The sequence below is a fragment of the Gopherus evgoodei genome, chromosome 3 (genome assembly GCF_007399415.2).
Source record: "Gopherus evgoodei ecotype Sinaloan lineage chromosome 3, rGopEvg1_v1.p, whole genome shotgun sequence".
In the NCBI taxonomy this organism is placed as follows: Eukaryota; Metazoa; Chordata; order Testudines; family Testudinidae; genus Gopherus; species Gopherus evgoodei.
Genome location: NC_044324.1, coordinates 104426611 through 104447513, shown reverse-complemented (window position 1 = coordinate 104447513; position 20903 = coordinate 104426611). Strand labels below are relative to the sequence as shown.

General features: G+C 37.4%; 1 protein-coding gene across 1 annotated transcript in view; it reads left to right on the top strand.

Moving 5' to 3' along the window:
- The window catches only part of TRDN (triadin), a 307073-nt gene that overhangs the window by 217415 nt on the left and 68755 nt on the right, over window positions 1-20903 (top strand). Inside the window, exons 25-31 of the mRNA XM_030556221.1 lie at window positions 222-245; window positions 5688-5738; window positions 6251-6301; window positions 11354-11404; window positions 13256-13306; window positions 13958-14008; window positions 14856-14906. Of these exons, the coding sequence (XP_030412081.1) occupies window positions 222-245; window positions 5688-5738; window positions 6251-6301; window positions 11354-11404; window positions 13256-13306; window positions 13958-14008; window positions 14856-14906 (330 nt within the window). The remainder of the gene's footprint in view (window positions 1-221; window positions 246-5687; window positions 5739-6250; window positions 6302-11353; window positions 11405-13255; window positions 13307-13957; window positions 14009-14855; window positions 14907-20903) is intronic.

Sequence of the window (20903 nt, the reverse complement as noted above, 5' to 3'; positions counted from 1 at the left end):
GTCCATGAACTCATTTCACATATTCTGTCAAGCAGCCATAAAATGGTAATGACTTCAATTCTAATCCTTAGCAGTTAAGGTTAATTTCTTTTGTTTGTTGATTGAAGATGTTTTTATGGGTTTCTTCTATTACAACACATTTTTTGTTAGCATTACATTTTTGCTCCCACAAGAAACAAAGGTTACTCTAAAGAGTTTTTCTGTTTTTGTTTTTTGTTTAGATAAACCAAAGCCGAAAGAAACAAGTAAGCTTTATCACACATATTCCCTATAACTGATTTAGTACCACCTTAAGCTCTACAGATGAAAAGAAGTATATGAGAGCCAAGCATTATTTATTATTATGGGAGGGGTGATTAGATAGAATAGGTTCAAGTAAACAGAGGTATTCATATAGAAATGCTAAGCAATTCTTTTCTATTTTAAAGCAGAGGATTAGGGTCTCTTTACTGTTTGCTCTCTGCTTCTTTTGGCCATGAGGAGATTTCTCACCTCTCTCTTTGTAACACTGCTGTGAAAAACCTAGACTACAAAAAAAATAGTATTTTATGGACAAAATTCTTCTCTCTGATTGTCACTGAGACTCCATTAGCCTCAGTAAGTATCTCAGCTGTGTATTCTGATGTCAGTAGAAGTTTAATGCTGAGAACCAGTGCAGAATAAAAACCAGAGGGCTTTAGTGTGAATTAGTGGTGCTATCCTGCATACCAGACTATAATTTTGTGATAATTGTAATATAGTATTTCAACTATATGATAGATCTCAGACTGCTCATCTAGTCACAGTATGTCCTATATCTATTTATAATTTAAGCTAATATTTCCTAGCTTTCTTTTAATTCTTGAATGATGACTGTATCAGATCCAGCATCATCCCAAAAGCTAAGCTTTTCCTGGTGATGGCATTAATCTTGGCAGCATTTTCTGAATGGCTTTCTGGTTTATTGGATCACTTGGAATGTAAGGCCTAGTCAGTAACAATTCAGGCTTTGAGTTCACAAGTGTTTGATCTCTTGAAATCAAATCATTGGTGTGACATCTTTTGGAATAATGCAATAATGGTGCTGTTAGTAATGGAGATGCACATTACCTGAGTTCTTATAAGCAGGCTTCTGAACTTAATGGGTTTAGCAGTGTGTGATGCTAAGTGGCTTATTTTGCTAATATAATTAAATATATTGTCATTGCTGGAATTGACAACAAAAGCTGCATTCAAATCACATAAGGGGTCTTGACATAAGCGTTAAGGCACTGATTCCAAAGACAGAATGCCATCTTTTGCCTATCCATTTGTTGCTTTGGGGTGTTGCAGGATGTGGCATGGTACACAGGACTGCCATTGGGTGACTCCTACAATACAAAGGCACAAAGGTGTAGTTAATTTTCAGCCTTAGCTCTACATATCGTTGATGGTAATATTATATATGAATATTTAATATTGAGTCTCTTTAGTATTTGACTTTTTGATAGTAATATTAGATAGGTAACACTGTTTCACAACATTGGCATTGAATTGTTTCTTTTCTATATTTTGAGCATCAGATGGCTGAAACACTGATTGCAGAGTTTGGCATTTGAAAATAGACAGACAATTTGTATATTTCAAGGATAAAAAAAAACTATCCCAACAAAATGATTCCCCCCTTCATCCTCATTTAAGAAACTTTCACCTGACCTTTTCTTTTGTAAATGTAACTATTTGAAAGAGAGGCTCTTTCTCTGTATGATCATGAATACAATGTAACACACTTCCATTGAACTAATTTATACTACAGATTAGAGCTTTACTATAACCAGAAATGAGGTTTTATCAGCTTTTGGTCAACTTTGCTATAAGCGAAGTCTCAGTATAACTGAATTCCCTATATGCAGATTTCCAGGTACTAGGCTTGTCCTACAAAGAGCAAGGTACTAAAACAGAAACAAAAAGCTTCATTCTTGCACTGATAAATCTCTGAACATTGGATGTATGCCACATTTTAGAAAGCTAGGATGAGAAAAAGTGAAGTGTGATTTCAGTCTTCCAATACAAGAGTGGTTTCAGAGTAGCAGCCGTGTTAGTCTGTATCCACAAAAAGAACAGGAGTACTTATGGCACCTTAGAGACTAACAAATTTATTTCAGCATAAGCTTTCATGAGCTACAGCTCACTTCTTCAGATGCATAGAATGGAATACACAGACAGGAGATATTTATACATACAGAGAACATGAAAAGGTGAAAGTATGCATACCAACAGGAAGAGTCTAATCAATTGAGATGAGTTAGCAGCAGCAGGAGAAAAAAAACTTTTGAAGTGATGATTGAGATGACCCATAGAAGGAGAACTTAACATAGGGAAATAGATTCAATTAGTGTAATAACCAATAAAAGAGGTTATTCATGTCTTTCAGCAAACTTTGACAAGTTTCAGACCTGCACTCCTATTCCCAGCAGAACTTAGGCCCAGGCCTGTTGTTTTCTGCAGGGAAAGCTAGGCTGTCTTTTGCCACAATGCTCTCCAGCATCTTCAAGCACTCGATTCTTGGCCCACTCCTAGCTCCTTAGAGCCAGATGACCTAATATTTCTCACACTTTCCTAGGAGAGCTGGGAAGGGGAAGTGTGGCAGACAGCAAAGTAGGCCTGCTTTTCCTAAATATTTTGTCTTCTGTTGGTGGCCTGCCTACCTTCCACCACCACTATTTGTCTGCAAATTATTATAGCAGCAACATGCCGCAGTCATGGACCAGGACCCCATTAGTCTAGCTGCTGTACAAAACACATAACAAAAAAGTCATAGAATAATAGAAGTGTAGGGTTGGCAGGAACCTCAGGAAGTCATCAGTTCCATCTCCCTGCATTGAGGTAGAACCAAATAAACATAGACCAGGTGGTTGTCCAATCTGTTTTTAAAAAGCTCCAATAATGGGTACTCCACAACTTCTCTTGGAAGCTTATTCCAGAGCTTAACTACCATTAGAGTTAGAAAGTTTTTTTTCCTAATATCTAACCTAAATCTCCCTTGCTGCGGGTTAAGGCCTGTCACTGGGCACCTTTGTTCCTACCCAGTGAAGTGCATTGCCTGGCCAGTTCAGATCATTTCACAGTCACACACAGGACTGGTTGTTTTTCACCAAGGTGTGTGTTTATTCCCCTCTTACACAGTAATACCACGCAATATAGGCTTACAGCAAGGATAAGCTTTCCTGCAGCTCTCACTCCCCAGCTGAGACTCACCCCAGAGCCATCTCCTGAACTTCACTTGCTTCCTGTTTCCTCCCCTTTTATTATGCACTGTTAGCTTGTTAGCCAAATGATTGTCACCCAGGTGCCCACAATCCCCCATCAGAAATTGTATAATTGCCCTCAGCCTTCCTCAGGCTGCCGCAATGTTAGTGATCAGGGTGCTGCTGGTAGTGCCCTTTCACAGGCTTATTACTTCATGGTCTACTTTCAGTAGACATGGAGAACAAGTGATGGCCATCCTCTTAATAACAGTCCTGAACATATTTGAACACTGTTATCAGGTTCTCCTTCAATCTTCTTTTCTCAAGACAAAATGTGGCCAATTTTTAAACCTTTCCTCCTGAGTCAGGTTTTCTAAACCTTTTATTATTTTTGTTGCCCTCCTCTGTACTCTCTCCAGTTTCTCCACATCCTGCCTAAAGTGTGGTACCCAGAAGGGGGCACAGTACTCCATCTGAGGCCTGACCAGTGCCAAGCAGAGTGGGACAATTACCTCCCATATCTTATATATGACACTCCAATTAATGCATGTCAGGATGATGTTAGCATGTTTCCCAGCTGCATCACATTGTTGACTCCAATTCAATTTGTGATCCATTCAAACCCCCAGATCCTTTTCAGGAATACTACCACCTAGCCAATTACTCTCTATTTTGTAGTTGTATGTTTGATTTTTCTTTGCTAAGTCAAGTACATTGTCCTTTTCTTTATTGATTAATCTTGTTGATTTGAAACCAATTCTCCAATTTGTCAAGTTTTTGTTTTTTATTTCTAGTCCTGTCTTCCAAAGTGCTTTCAACCCCTCCCAGCTTAGTGTCATCTTCAAATTTCATAAGCATATTCTTTACTCCATTATCCAAGTCACAAATGAAAATATTGAATAATACAGGACCCAAGACTGACTCGTGAAGAACCCCACTAGATATACTATTGCAGTTTGACAGAGAATCATTGATAATGATTTGCTGAATACCATTTTTCAACAAGCTGTGTATCCACCTTATAGTAATTCCGTCTAGAACATGTTTCCTTAATTTGCTTATGAGAATGTCATGAGGGCCTGTGTAAAAAGCCTTACTATATAATCAAGATATATCATATCTCCTGTTTCCTATCTATCCCCTAGGTCAATAAACCTGACAGAGAAGGAAGTTAGGTTGGTTTGGCATGATTTGTTCTTGACAACTCCATGCTGGCTATTCCTTATTACCCTATTATCCTCCAGCTGCTTACAAATTAATTAATAATTCATTCCAGTATCTTTCCAGGTATCAAAGTTAAGCTGACTGGTCCATAAGTCCCTGGATCCTCTTTGTTCCCCTTTTTATAGAAAGGTACTATGTTTGCCCTTCTCCAGTCTTCTGGAACTTCACAGATAGTCCATGTGTTCTCAAAGATAATTACTAATGGTTCTGAGTTTGCATCAGCTAGTTCCTTAAGTCCCCTAGGATGAATTTCATCTGCCTCAGCCCACTTGAATACAACTAACATCTAAATATTCTCCAACCTGTTCTTTCCCTATTTTGGCTGGCGTTCCTTCCATCCTGTTGTTAATATTACTTGCATTGAGTATCTGGTCACCATTAACCTTTTTAGTGAAGACTGAAGCAAAATAGGCATTAAACATCTCTGCTTTCTTGTTGTCATCAGTTATTACCTCTCCTTCCCCACTAAATAGAGGGCCTACGTTTCTTCATCTTTCTCTAGCTTACAATGTTTTTAAAGAATCTTTTTTTATTGCCTTTTATGTTCATTGCTAGGGTAACTCATTTTGTCCCTTAACCTTTCATGTTTGTTCCTACATGCTTGTGCGATTTTTTTGTTCTCCTCCTTATCAATTTGTCTATGTTTCCACTTTTTGCAGGATTCTTTTCTGATTGTTAGTCCTTCTCTTATTTCTGCTGGCCATGTAATGCACTTTCACTAAGGGGCTGAGGCACCTCAAAGCATTAAATGACTAGTAGGAGCAGAGGCATCTTTCCTAACCTGTTACCAAAGAATGGAGGAGGGTGGACAGACTATCTGTCCCCAAGAAGATACTGGGAGGATTCAAAAGTATCCAGCTTATTTTGCTGACCCCTTGAAAAATGAAGATGGCAAAAGTGAGTCACCGAAACATTATCTGAAGAATTGAGAGTTGGAAATGGGTCACTTTGCTCCCTTCATATGACAACTAGGATTAAAAGAATATCCTGGACCTGTGGGAGGATGCAAGATTTATTAAAGTTTAAACAAGCAAGTTTCATAATGAAATCAACAAAACACATACTGTGAACTTAAACAGGCAGGTTTCACACAACACTTTTAATCAGTTCATCTCTTGCCATTTGTGCCATTGTATAGCTAGAGTTTCTCATACTATCTAACTGGTTCATTATCTCATACGATTCACTCTCTGTATTTCACAAACCAGGCTTTTGCTTGTGACTCTCACTGTATCTGTGCTAAATATTTCTTTACAGAACCTGTAAAAGAGAAAGAAGTGAAACCTCCAGCTGCAACAAAGGATAAAGGTAATATAGCAGCAAAAAATACTACAATTGCCAGAGGATTAGATTTTTTTTAATCCCCATCATATATGGATGTCTTTATTTGTAACATACAATGTAGTTTTGGAATGATGAGGAAAATAATTTTTCAGAATTTAAGAAATATTGAGACTAATTATTACTGCCTGAATTGTAGGTGAAGAACAAAGCTGAGGCAATGCAAAAATGTTTGCAGTGAAACTCAGAATTATAGCCTCAGAGTTGAGAAGCATTTGATAAGGTTTGCAAAAGATTTCAGAAAATATGGCACAAGTTTTAAGTGATCTTTGTTCTCACATTGTAATTACATAAAATTTGTTGTTTTATTTTGCAAGCATATTAAACCTAATCAAAATCAGTGTTTTTGACTGAATTTTGAAATGGTTTTGGGGACTGTTTCAAACAATCAGTTGTCTGATTAAGCATTGTCACTGAGTCATCAGAGTTTAGCCTTTAACCCTTTGGTTTGTTAATTAAACTACTACATATTTTTACAGAGCATGTCAAAGAAAAGGAAGTAAAGCATCCTGCAGCTTTAAAAGATAAAGGTAATTATACACAATGTAAGAGGATGTTTGTTGGTTTAAAATTATCGCAACTAACTTTATTATAATTATAACTGATTCAAGGAGGGGCTTTCCTCTATCTTTAAAAATAATCTGAATATTAAAATTGTCAAAATCTTGTTTACCATATATGCCATGAAAGGAGAGTCAAACAGTGTTATCTAACTAGAATGTAGAAGCCACAGAACTATTAATATACAAATGCTTCTTCATTATGAAAACTATCTTCATCAGTGATTAAGATCTATAACCTCATCAAGATAAAGAACTGTTAGTGACTTCTAGAGGCAGTTAGAAAGTTCTGAATTGAACTGCTTGTATAAACCTGTGGCTGTAACATGAATAAAGTAAAACAGTAGCATATGAAATGCTATGAAAGTGTGATAGATAGTGATATGCCTTCTGGGTTTTATAAAGGCCAAGGTTAAAAGCTCACTGCTTCAACCATTTTTTCTCTCCCTTTCTTTCTCATGTAAGTTTAAAATTTCTTATGGCATTTTTTCAAGTATAGATGGTTAACTCAACTAAGATTTCCCTCAAGTCACTGTTTTTCAGCATGCTGTGCCCCCTTCATCCCCTTTATTGCTACCCTCCACTCCAGAGTTACTTGCATTTCAAGGATGAAGAAATATGTGTATGTATATAATTTAAAAAGTGCTTTATTCTTCAGCATAAGAAGTATCACCACATATGTAAATATAATAATATCTTATCTTAGATTATGGTAATTATTTTGTATTATTTCAAACAGGAGTAACTGAGGAATTTAGTTTATTTTCTCTATGTAGAATAACACTATATGTAAATTAGTGAACTGTAAAGAAAGAGACAGCAATTGAATTGCTAGATATATACTCAAGCCACGGTAGTCATGCTGATCTACCACTTTATAATAAGGGCCCCTATCCCACAAATACAGTCACACATGAATAGTCCCGCTCTTCAAGTGATTGTTCATATGAATTCCACTTCTAGTGTGCATGCACCCCATTGGACAAGATTGGATTCTTTCAGCAAGCAGTGTCCATTGGGGCCACATCTGCTCCCTGGATCTCTCATTCCCTCCCATCCAAGGGCATAAAGGGCACATCAGGGTCCAATTGTCCTTCAGTTTCTTCTCCTCATCCCTAACAGCAAGACAGAAATCTGCTTCTCTGTACACGGCATCATATAATTAACGAAGGGTTTTTTCATGCTCATTGACATTAGATTTGTGTGTGTGTGTATGTTTAGGGACTTGTCAGATACTAAGATTTAGCTGCTGTGCCTGAAACAAACTCCCCAGCATTTAAAACTTGCCCATGTTGTGATGCAGCTATTTTTGCCTAGTGATGGGAGGTGCCTTTTTTGCCTTGGAGATAGATGCTCTGTCAGGGACGTGCCCATCTGTTGCTCCTTTCTCCAGAAGGCCATGTTACACTCCCAGACTAGGGATGATTTTAAAACTGGGGCTTTATTAAACTTACTATCCAAAAAACCAAATGCATGCAGTGTGCACAAGTCCCATACCCACTCAGTTTCACTGGAGCACAGCAACCCTTCAAGGATAATATTTTGCTTCCCCACTGTACTCTCTTTTGCCTATTCAGTGCTGTTGGTTGTTGGCTGCGTGTGTGTTCTTGCTGTGTGTGTTGCACCAGCTTTGAATCAGAGCTTATGTGCATGGGATGCATTCAGTAGGTGCATTCAATAGGATAAGTAACTGCTCTTTCCAGTCAGTCAGGCCACACATCTACTTGAAGTTAAGTATGTGTGTAAATGTTTTCAGGATCAATGGCTACGTGTTTTATTTTTTTATTATATAAATTAACAAGTAAAATAAATACAAGGTAAAATTGTGAAAAAAATCTCAATTAATAAACATTCATTTTGTATAAGTACTAGCTTGTATATAAGTTTAAACATTATGAACCAAAAATATCCCTGTACTTTCCATCCAACCAGTCTTTGATGGGATAGTGAAAAGTTTGCTGAATCTCTTTTGGAAAGAAAAAGGTAGATGCTATGTAGGGATTTGGCATGCTAATGAAAATCAACTTAAGAGAAAGCAAAGGAGAGAACCGATATAGCTCTTATCAATTCAGCATCTGAAGGCCACGATTTCAAAAAAAGGAAACTACTGCACAAAATCTAGTTTCAATCATATGTACCCAAATGGCTGGCTTTGGACTTCAGGTCAAGTACTAATCCCTGTTATGGAGCTTGTGAGCTCAATGTTGGTGTTCTTGGAAAATGGAATAAAGGCATTGATTTTAGTTTGGGATGAGATATTTAAATATTTTTATGATCAATACAATCCCTGCAAGAGAAGAGGGATCATGGTATCTAATTCAGACTCTTTTGGGCAACCGGGTGAGTTCTGGACTAATAACAGAAAGATGAAGATCCTCTGAATCAAAACTCTTGCTATAAAACTGAGTCAGTATGTGTGAATACTTTCCTTATTACCACTGCCAGTAGAAAGGCAGGAAGAGTGAAGAGCAGCATTGACTCAGGCCAGCTATAGCATTAAGCATTTTTTTGTTTAAGGAATTTTGTTTAAGGAATTTCAGATGTGGATATTCTTCCAGCCTGACCATAACAGTGGTTCTCTGTCTAGTAGAAATGCTGAATCAAATGTCCCTGAACCTTATGGTCAGTTCCACTTCTAGTTTAATAAATTCCAATTAAGGAGAATACTAAATAAACTTACTTTCTTCTACAGAAAAAATATCTTCCTATTAGGGGCAGAATCTGAGACTTATTTATAAATGTAACACTAAATCTTCAGCTCTTTGCTGAAATAAGAAAGCCCCTTCAACAATTTCAGGTTGGTTTAATTTTGATTTGTTGGATTAGTCTGAGGCCAAAGAAACTCAGGAGGCATGGGTTCCAGTGCATATCTTTTATTGTTATCCAGTTATGTGCTCTATTTATTTTTATGTTTCTACACAAGGAAAAAAGTCAGCAGTTTGTATCCCTTTCACAGTACTTACACTACATGTTATTGAAAGAAACAAATGTGTAGTGTTTGCTGCTCTTTTGTCCTTTATTGCACTTGCTATGCATTGTGTGTAGTTTATTTGAAGTTTTAAAAAATCCTATTTGTAGCATTCAGTGGAGTATTTTCTTTTATAGCAAGTATTTTCCTTTAAAAATGGAAAATTATGGTGTGTAAATTTAAATGTCCTCTGATGCCTAACAAAAAGAATCAGAAACTGATGACTTTTTCAGATTATATGTCCTATTTCTTCTCTTCTTCTGTTTTATTGCTAGAGTATGAATATTTGTGTAACAACAAGATCTTTGTTCTGATGAATTTATTTATTCCTGCTGCTTGTCCTATTCTAAAATCATATGGTCATAGCTTCTCATCTGGAATTAATCTGTGCTTGATAAAGGAGCAGTGTGGGGCAGAGAAGAGACAGGTAGCTTTAAGCTATTTTTATGTTCCCCTGATCCTGAGACCATCATGGACCAGGTCAGTCCTGACACAAGTTAGAGCAGCTTGAAGGCTGACATCATTTAGGCCGTTTGATGATATAAAATCACTGTTCCCTGTGGCTGATGGAAAGAGAGGGGAGATCTTGGGGCCATGTGTCTCTGAAGCCCTGGCTCATGAAGATAGGGGATAAGTACATCTTGGATAGCCCCCTGGTGCTGCTGTTAATTGTTTCTTCTGCTGCTTAGTCCCTAATTGCTAGAGAATGCTGGGAGCTTTTTCAATGGCCACTCCACCTAGGAAATTTCATGGATGTCACCTGCAGCAGGGAGGGATGAACTGTTGGGCTGTGTCTCCTCACTCCATATTGGGAGAAGGATCATCTAGCACCCTCCCTCTAACCTCTGGTGCTGCTGATAGTGTCTGCTAAGTCTCCCAGATCAGATGCATGCAGGTAATTTAAGGCTCTGTCCCCACTGGAAATGAACTTGTATTAGCAAAGCCCATGTCTAAATTCAGGTTGAGTTTAGTGGTGGATTAAGACAGATCCTTGGGATCCAGTCCTGATAGTCTGGAGGGCCTGCAGCTGTTGAGAATTGGAAACTAGTTTTAAATCTAGTTTAGAGAGAATCTTCTGTTTGCTCAACACTATTATTACAGTGGATTTAGCTAACAGTGGTTTATACAGAGCCTACAGTAATCCTTGCAAGGGAATGTAGTTCTTCTAGGCATTTAAGTGCCATATCAGCTCAGAAGGATTATGATTGACTCTAATTAGCATTCCTACAAATGGTAACATTCTTTCACTCCAACCAAGTGACATTCAAAAAGGTCCAAAATTGTTTCCTCCCTTTGAAAACATCATTTCCTATCTAATCCCTGCAAATGCTCACTGACCTGTACACTTCAGAGGCCAACAGATTAGCACCAGTAGGAAATGGCTATTAATAAGACGTGTTCCATACAATATTAATAATACAATGTAATAAAGGTGCTCAGTACTCTTACTGAGCTAAAATACATATTCCCCGCCTAAGGTATTGAATTGAAAGGCCTGACTGAAAGCCCACTTAGAGTCAATGGAAAGATTTCTGTTAACCTCCAACAGGCTTTGGCTGAGGCCCTAAGAATCTGATCCTATATTCAGATCCACTTACATGTATCTCTGCATCCATGCAAAGTTCTAGGTGTCCCTAGCCTCTGTTTGCCAGAAGCTGGGAATGAGCGACTGGGGATGGATCACTTGGTGATGACCAGTTCTGTTTATACCCTCTGGGGCCCCTGGCAGTGGCCACCATCAGAAGACAGGATATTGGGCTAGATGGATCTTTGGTCTGACTCAGCAGGGCCATTCTTATGTTCTTATGTACTTCAGTAGGGCTTGGTGTGGAGACAGCAGTCTGTGCTAATGAATTGTATTAAAGAATCAGGGATTAATTTGACAGAACATGAGAGGTGATTGCAGACAAAATTCCAGAAAGTGTAAAGAGAGATCAAGGGTTATATCGGTTTAACTTTTACCATAAGTTACTTGCTAGTTCTTTTTAAATGCATCATGTGTACATCTATTATTTTTAGTCATTAAAACTGAAATCTGCTGTACTTTCCTATAGAGCATGTAAAAGAAAAAACTGTGAAGACTCCAGAAATTCCAAAGGACAAAGGTAATGGCACAAGTTAATTATAAATTCATAGATTTAATAACTAAATATCTGAATAGCTGTGCAATATTGGAAAAGAGTCTCAAATGGAGATACATGGGCATTATCCGTAATCTCTCATGAGATCTAAATTCACTACTTGATAAAACTCGGGTTATCTTAAAGCACACATACAAGATATACTGTAGGTTCAGTGTCAAACAACAAAATTAAATGCCCAAATAGATTTCTCCTACCAACAGGGTCATCAAAACTGAAATTAGAAGGCATAGCTGGTTGAAAATTGGAATTTGCATGCTGTGTGAAATTCTGATATTTCAAAATTTGTTTAGTCTCAGATTGGGATGGAAAAGTTGAAATATCAAAATTTCTCACAGCATGTGAAGTTCTGAAAAATTTTAAATCAAAGTGTTTTGACATTTCGTTTTGATTCACAGTTGAATTGCATCCACCTGAGCTGCTGGTTCAGGGGAATAGTAGTTCATTCCTAATTTTTCTCTCCGGACCAGGCTCCTTGGCCAGGCTACAATTCCTGTCACCTTTCCATCTAGTTGAAATTGAAAAACTCTGAATTGCCACTGTGAATGATAATAAATAGTTATTGGGCCATGGAAAAAGAGTGAGAATGACTGTAAGGCCTGCTAGTTAGAGCCCTCACTTCGAATGTGTGAGATTCAAGTCCAAGTCCTTGTTCCAATGACTATCTATTTATACATATATAAAATGGCTTTAATGGGAGAGATTGAGGGAGCCTGGCACCAGAATATTCCATTGGCCTGTGATTAGGACACTGTCCTGCAATGTGGAAGATCCAAGGTCTAATCCTTTCTCTATATCAGGCAGAGGGGAGAACTCAACATGGATCTCCTCATCTGAGGTGACTGGCCTAACCACTGGGCTAAAGTGATAAGGAGGGTGGCACTATCATTTCCTCCTCTGGTCATGTTGTCAGACTAGCCCAAAAAATCTACCTGTTTCAGTATTGTCAAAACAAACAGTTTAGTTTCAACATTCCCAAAACACTTCAATTTTTTGGTTTTAGTCAAAACTATTTGGTGAACTCAATATGAAGTTGAGAATAGTTTGGGGTTGACAGAAATGGCTTTTTTTATGAATAAACTATTTGTTGATAAAAATTTTCCCCAGTTCTAGTTCCATATCTTTTGTCAGTCCCAGATAAAAAGAACCTCTCCTTAGCCTTCTTTGGCATCTTCTGGCTTTTAATTCTAACAGTGTAACTGGTATCAGAGGGTAGCCGTGTTAGTCTGGATCTGTAAAAGCAGCAAAGAATCCTGTGGCACCTTATAGACTAACAGACGTTTTGGAGCATGAGCTTTCGTGGGTGAATACCCACTTCCTCAGATGCATCTGAGGAAGTGGGTATTCACCCACGAAAGCTCATGCTCCAAAACGTCTGTTAGTCTATAAGGTGCCACAGGATTCTTTGCTGCTTTAACAGTGTAACTGTATCACTGTGTGCTCATTTTGTATTTCGGTTCAGTCATGGAAAAATCCATTGCTGATGCCAACCGATGTATAAAATTACTTTCCTCTTCATAAATCATTATTATTCATTTTCTATTTGAGAGACAACCTAACAAGTTCTCTGAATACAAAAGAACTAATGGCATATTATAGGTTTGTTGTTTTACTTATCAAACTAAGTCTAAAAGGCTCAGTTAATTACATCTTTGTATTGTCCTGCTTACTTCCATGCTATTAAAGCCACTTGATTATCACATCTGTCTTCTTTTCTCTCTTCATATCAAAATATATGACTCACTTCCTTCCTTCTCATGTGTCATCTTTTTTGTCTAACCTGACTTCTGATAAATGTTAAATGTTTCTTTTCAGAGCCTGTTAAAAGGAAAGAAGTGAAGCCTCCAGCAGCCTTAAAGGAAAAGGGTAATGGCTCATAGTCACGTGTAAAAACACCTATTCCCTTATTAAATATACAGTTGTCCACACTAACGAGTGCATCGTTGCCTCAGTGCACACAATTCCTGTTAACCTTAAATTACAGCTCTTCTGTGAAAAGTTACAAAATCTGGCACCTTCTTATTCATTAGATCTGATCCCTTTGTGTTTCTGAAGTCATATGTCATTAAGAAATAAAAATAAAGTTTTACTATTTTTGACTCTTGTCTGATCTGCAGTGCACCTACTGGAGAGAGAGCTGGTGTCTGCTGCTTCTTACGTATCACTTACTAACAGAATTGTTAACTAAATTCCAGTTATTGGCTAAACTCATTGACACCTGTTGAAGCCCACGGAAGACAATGAGGGAGCTTAGTTGTACTAAGGGCATAGTTTGGCCTATAGAATCTATTCATGGTTAAAATGGTCTGTAGGAAAGAGCATAGTTTGCCTTTCAGATCCCAGACTGAACCCTTGCTGAACTAAACTTTGTTTTGGATTCTTAACAAAACCCCATGCTAATCAACCCTTGTCTAGTTTGGTATTTTTTGTGAAACTGTTGCACAGCTCTAGATACTGTATAAAGGCATGATAATATAATTACCTCCCTGCTTCAATTTATGCTGATAATTTTTTCAGAGCCTTCAAAAGAAAAAGAAGAGAAGCCTCCAGTGGTTGTCAAAGAAAGAGGTAAAAATAGAATAATAGATAATAGAAAAATAGAAGTTCTAAATTACTAAGAGTCCATATTTAGAGATGAGATTTTCTGAAGCACCTGGAGAATTTGGTGCTCAACTCATTCTGGGCTTTTCAAAATCTCACCGTAGATTGATTAATCACATGCTTCTGGAAATGATACTTAATTGGTCCTAAAGTGATTGCCATATAACCTGCAGTCTGCTTTAAAGGGCAGAAATAATAATCATGGAGTCCTAGATGGTAGAGATGGAAAAGATCCATGAAGTCATCTTAGTTTGAGTTTTGTTCAGTTTAAAGGTCTCGGGCAATGAAGCTTCCACTGCTTCCCTTCTGAGATTACTGCACAGTAAAAGATCTTGTTCACAACGGACTTTTTCCTTTAAAATTCTTACCCTCCACAAGTTTGCCAGTATCTTAAAGAAGGCCTAACAGTCTGCTCTTGTTTTGTTTTCTCTCTTCCCTCCTGTTCCCTTTACTACATCATGTAATGTGCACATTTAGATACTCCCCTTATTTCCTTTTTCCACTATTTTCTATATCTCCTTACCTGTGATGGGAGATCCTACACTCCTCTATGCCTTGATCCTCCTTAATCATATTTCCACCAGTGCAGCTTCTCCTTCACATCCCTCTTAAAAAACTCCTCCTTCCACAAACCCGAGTGATTCCCTTTAAAGAACAGTGTCACAGAGAATAAAAGATTTTAAAAAGCCCACAAAAGCCTATAAGCTTTTGATACATGAACCATCAACCAAAGCTGCTGCATGAAATTATTGCTGTACCTGGTCCTCCATGCCTTCTCTTCCCATGAATGTATACAAAATTGTAACTTTTTCAGGAGCCACAAGAAAACAAGCAGTGAAGCCTCCAGTTGTCGTCAAAGAAAAAGGTAAAAATTATTTGTTGAGTTATGCCATAACTGAGGCCCTGTTCCTGAAATCAGATCCCCCTCCCTCTGTGAAGACATAAGAGTCCTGACCCTCAAAGGCATTTAGGTTCCCATCTCCCATTGAAATCAATGGGAGCTAAGCATCTCAATACCTTTATGGATCTGGGCCACGGACCCTTAAGTTGTGTGCTCTTTGGTGCAAGGATGCTGTTTCTTATTTGTCTATTAAGTGACATGCACCTTCATGGGGTACCTACTAATAATAAGTAGATCTCACAGCCAGAAAGTTGTTATTGCTCATCATTTCCCCTTTTTTAATTTCATCCCATGTTCCTACTTGCATTTGCCATTTCATATGACATGTCACTTATCCAATATAAGCACCATACCATTGTCATGTACTGTGCCTTACATATAATGATCAGGATTTACCTTCAAATAAAGATAACTTAAGGTATACACATTCTTCTAAATAAAAAGATAAATAAAAGGGATTTTGTAAGCAGCGATAATAGTAATTATAACTAATTGAGTATTCTCAAGTTTATGTATTCATGTTAAACTAGTTCAGGCAAGAATTAGATTTACATTTAGACACTAGGTGCATGTTAATTAAACATCTTATTAAAGAAGCAATATCTCAAATTAAATGGGTAAATACTTTAAGAGCAGATAATAAGTAATAGCTTAGCAATGCAATAACAGTTAATTGAAACAAAGATACAGAGGTCATTCTGTGAAACTACCAATTGCCTTAATGCTGCTTCAGAAAACTAAATAGTATTCCCTCCTAATCGCTGGGTACTCTCTATGGGATACGGCAAATTATGAGGTAATGTTTTCTCTGGCAAAGTTTATGAAAGGCAAGATATGCACATTTTTAAGGGCAACCGTTCTACATAATATGTGTAGGTAATACTTAGAATAATAGTAGAGCAAGCTATTGCTGCACACACTGATTCTGATGTCATTCAAAAACATGAAAGTTAGGTGATGTGTAGGGCCCTACCAAATTCATGGTCCATTTTGTTCAATTTCATGGTCATGGGATTTTAAAAATTGTTAATTTCATTATTTCATCTATTTAAACATGAAATTTTATGGTAGTGTAATTGTAGTGGTTCTGACCCAATAAGGACTGCGGGGTGGGGGCGGGGACGGTTGCAAGGTTATTGTAGGTGGGTTGCAGTACTGCTACCATTACTTCTGCTCTGCTGCTGGCAGTGGTGTTCCCTTCAGAGCTGGGCAGCTGGAGAGCAGCAGCTGCTGGTTGGGCGCCCAGCTCTCAAGGCAGAGACATTACCACCAGCAGTGCAGAAATAAGAGCATCCAACCAACAGGCGCTGCTCTGTGGCCGCCCAGCTCTGAAGGCAGCTCAGAAGTAAGGGTGGAAATACTGTATCCCCCTAAAATAACCTTCCAACCCCCTTGCAACTCCCTTTTGGCTCAGGATTCCCAATCTGAGAAACACTGGTCTCCCCTGTGAAATCTGTATAGTATAGGGTAAAAGCACACAAAAGACCAGATTTCCCAGGGGATACCAGATTTCATGGTCTGTGGTGCGTTTTTCATGACTGTGAATTTGGTAGAGCCCTAGTGATGTGTAATCACAAAAGGCACCAGAACTAAAATAGTCTCAAACTATTTTACACAGAATTAAAACCTAGCAAAGAGAGATAGTCTTGAATGATCATCCCCCAGATACACGACAGGAAAAGAACAAAGGAGGATTGTCTTCATTGCATCTGTCAATTGGTCTACTCTTGGCAGAAGTGAGTTAGAATTAAAAATGTATTGTTTTTTAAAAAAGGCAGGTCTGGTGTAGCATATTGTGCTTAAGATATTTGTTATTTTCTGCCTCTGCTCTTGTAAGGCTGTGAATGAGGTGGGAAGCCATTTTATGGATCTAGCAGCGTTTGACATGCCCAAAATGTTTGCCTTCAAGTGATCAGTTCTCCATAAATACTTTGGGTCTGACTTTTGGGTATTTATTTGTTTTTTTCTATTTAAGTAATAGTAAAGGAAATGCCTGTACAAAAGCTGTAGGTGTCCTGACAATTAATCTAACATCGTAAAACATCCCAAAAATTCAAGTAGGAATAAACTAACTCCATTTCATCAGCTAGCAGTGAATCACTTACTAAACAAAACTCCTTCAAACCACCCATGGCCTACTTGGCCTATTTCAAAGTCAGACTAAGGGGCATTTGAATACTCCAGGTCCCACTGACTTTCCCTGGAGTTGTTTATGTTCATCACCTTTGAAAATCAGATCCATGGCATGCCGCACAGTTCACAGCAGCCAGAGGTATTTGGTTACACTATTACACTCATAGGATAAAATCTTGGTCCCATTGAAGTCAATGGAATTTTTGCTAGAATTTCACCCATAATATATATCATTGGAAAGTATCAGTTATGTATTCAATGAACCCTCACAGAATACAGATCTAGTTACTACCTGGGTCAGTGTTATACAGGAGGTCAGACTAGATGATCATAGTCATCCCTTGTGGCCTTGGGATCTCTGATTTTTTCCCCCTGCAGTAGATAAGTGAAAGAGGAAATATTTTTGTTAAATCAGATTTTTCAATCAGTCAAGAGTCATGAATGTGAGACTTACAGTTTGGTGAATGCAAAATCTGAAAAAGAAGGAAACACCTATTTCAAAACACCTGTTCAATGTGCAATGGCAAGCAACATTGAAAACAAAATGTTACCCAAATAGGACAGAAAATATTGCTGAAAATGTTGCATATTATTAAAATATCATAGCATAAGTATTCCCTTGATTAATATGTTCAGTTCTGATCTCCATATGTCCAAAAAGTCGATATAGCAGATGTAAACGGGCACAAAGGTGGTCAGCTAATGATCAGAGGCATGTGAAGACTGCCATGTGGCAGTGTAAGATTATTTAAAGAGAAGACAAGGAAGGAGAGAAATGAGAAACATTAAATCAATGGTATAGTAAAAATAAATGGGGTGTTGTTACTAACCCTTTCCTATAATACAAGAACAAGAGAATACCTACAATTAAATTGAAAGGCAGCTTATGAAACTGATTATTTATGCATTACATCAGAAGTATTATCTTTAATCTCTGAAACTCCTCCTCTACAAGAGAGAAGGGTGAAGATCTTAGTAGGATTCCAAAAAAAAAGAAAAGTGTGAAATATATTTATGTCAATAAGCACATTTATGGTCACATTAGACAAGATGAAAAAATGGAAGATACAAATCCTCATGTTTCAGGGCACAACTCAATCACTAACTGCCTTAGGCAAGGTCTAAACTAGACTAGATTTGTCAATATAGCTGTACCGGTATTGCTGAACCGCCAGACCATACTAGTACAGATGCAGTTTATACTGGCAAGAGTATGCTTTGGCTGGTGTAGCTTATACCAATTCTCTGAGTGAAATAAGCTATGCTGGCAAGAGTACGTATGCCGGTATAACTGCTTCTACGTTAGGGCTTTTGCCGGTGTGAAAAAAAGTCATCAAAGTAATCACATACTCTACCAGACATTAGTGTACCAACAAATGTTCCTTAGTGTAGACATGACCTAAGAATAGGGGGAAACTTCGTCTTGCACTATCCTCTGAATCATCTACTGCTGGTCACTGTTAGACATACATGACAAGGGGCACTGCTGGTCTGGTCTGGTATATTAGTGATTATTTGCTTATGCTAATATAATAAATACAGCATTTCCCCTACAGCTGTGTGGAAATACTATATTTATCACTAGTTATAATAAGAGCTAATTGGAAAAGGGAATAAGGGAAATTCCTGCTGGAAAAAATAATTTTGAAATTTATTGAATGAAAAATTAGAATTTTCTAAGTGAAATAAAAATGTTCATTTTAATTTTGACTTAAAATGCCATTTTTAATCACAAAGTTTGGAATTTAAAATATGTATGACTCTTCTCCTTTTTTAAAACTGTCCCCTTTTTTTCTATTGGAAAAGTAGTAATTAAGCAACAGTAGACTAAATTTCACAAAAAGTAACTCTTTCAGTCTTGTTTTTGTTCCCTTTATTATAGGGCAATCTGTTACTTGACTTTTACTGAGAGTTATTAGCTGCTCTTGTTATTTTAACAGAAACTTCCTTTGTCTTACCACCAATTTAAGTCCTTAGTGAATGTTGAGTAGTGAATTTGACACAATGTATCAAAAAATGAATAGCCACATTTCTAGTCTGCCAGACTTGCAAACCAAACATCATCATCTTTATAAAAAAAAATGAAGTGCAATAACATTCTGTACACTTGGGCTAGAAAGATTCCCATTTACCATTGCAGAAGCATGCATATTTTGGATCATTACTATAGAGTGCTGCATTTTAAAAAATAAAATAAAAGCAACTTTAAAAAAAAAGTAGGGAAGAGTTGCATATGTATAAACCCTCTCCTTGGGGCTAGTCCTTCTGCTGTTGAAGGCAATCGCAAACCTCCCATTTGACTTCATTGGGAACAGGCACAGGTCGTATATGTTATTCAGTGAAGCAACCCAAACAGATGAGATGCAAATCAGTTATGTTCCAGCCACTCAAGTTTATGACAAGGTAAATCTTATTCACAATGTCTTTAAAGATTGGGATTCAGTTCAATTGCTTCAGGTTCTTAAAAGTTGCTTCTGTTTTTGCTTTTCTATGTGGCAGATCTTCATAAATCATTTTTATCCTCTGGAATTCATATATAAACAGTGCTTTCAAAAGCAAATGGAACTAACCCAGTGATGCTGAATGCGTATGGCAGGACATTGACATTTTGTCAGAAAAGTGTAACCTCCATGTGTAAAGTGGCTTTAAGCATCCACGTGCAATGTTGTGCATCATTAGCTCTTTCTTTCTTAACAATGAAAAGTGACATGTCGCATAGAACATACAAACAGGGTTTGAGAAAAGGCTTTGTAAGACAAAATTGTTCCAGTGAGTTTGTGGCCCATCGCCCTGTGGGAAACCAGGAAGAGAAGTTTCCATTTACTCCTACTGATGTTCTTTCCATCAGAGTGACAGTATACAATAAACAAGGAGCTCCTTTAATAGATAATGGAATTACAACCAAAGGAACATCATAGTTTGTGTAGCATTATGTCACATTAGATAGAAGATATCTAGTTCAGTGCTAATCACATTAGATGTAGGTGGACTGCAATAGGCAGACCTTTGTTAAATTAAACTAATGTTTGCATATGTTGGTTGAATTCATATATCATATTAAACTGCATTATGTAATCCAGAATAATAAAACATTACCAGATATTACAGTAAGACAGATGTGTTTGGTACATAGAAATTGCCACACCAGATCAGACCATTGGTCCATCAAATCCAGCAGCCTGTCTGACAGCTGCCCAAAGCAGATGCTTTGCGGAAACAGCAGCTGCTTCAGTGCTCAGATATTAAAGTGACGAGGTCTATATAAGTACCTAGATAGAGATCAATATATTCGAAGGTGTAAAATTCCCATTATTGCAGTCAACATCCAGCTGTGAGAAACTTTGAATATATCTTTAAAGAAGGAAAGAAAAAGAACAAGAATAGAAAACATCCTTTATATAGCTGGAGACTATATTAATCTGGAAAAAGGAAAAAGGGAGCATATTGAATTTTTAAGTTCCAAAAAAGTGTCGGCTCACACAAGTAAAAAAAGAAAGGCAAAGAATATGTGAACTACAAATTGTACTTGTCATTTGATCTTCTCTTACTTTCCTCTCTGCAAAAAAAAAAAGATTCAAACCAAACAATCTCATGTGTTTGTGTGCATATAGTATATGTATACATACACACACACACATGCACTCTTAACTCTTGTTACATAATATGTGTTCCCACATTATTGTTAGCATGACATAGAATGTACCATGGTGACACTATGTAATAATACCAGAATAGGGGAAAAAAGCACTCAGAATGATAAGATTGTGATAGATTCACATTATGTGAGACTGGTAAAGTTTTGTCTTATCAGATACGAACTTGAGAGAG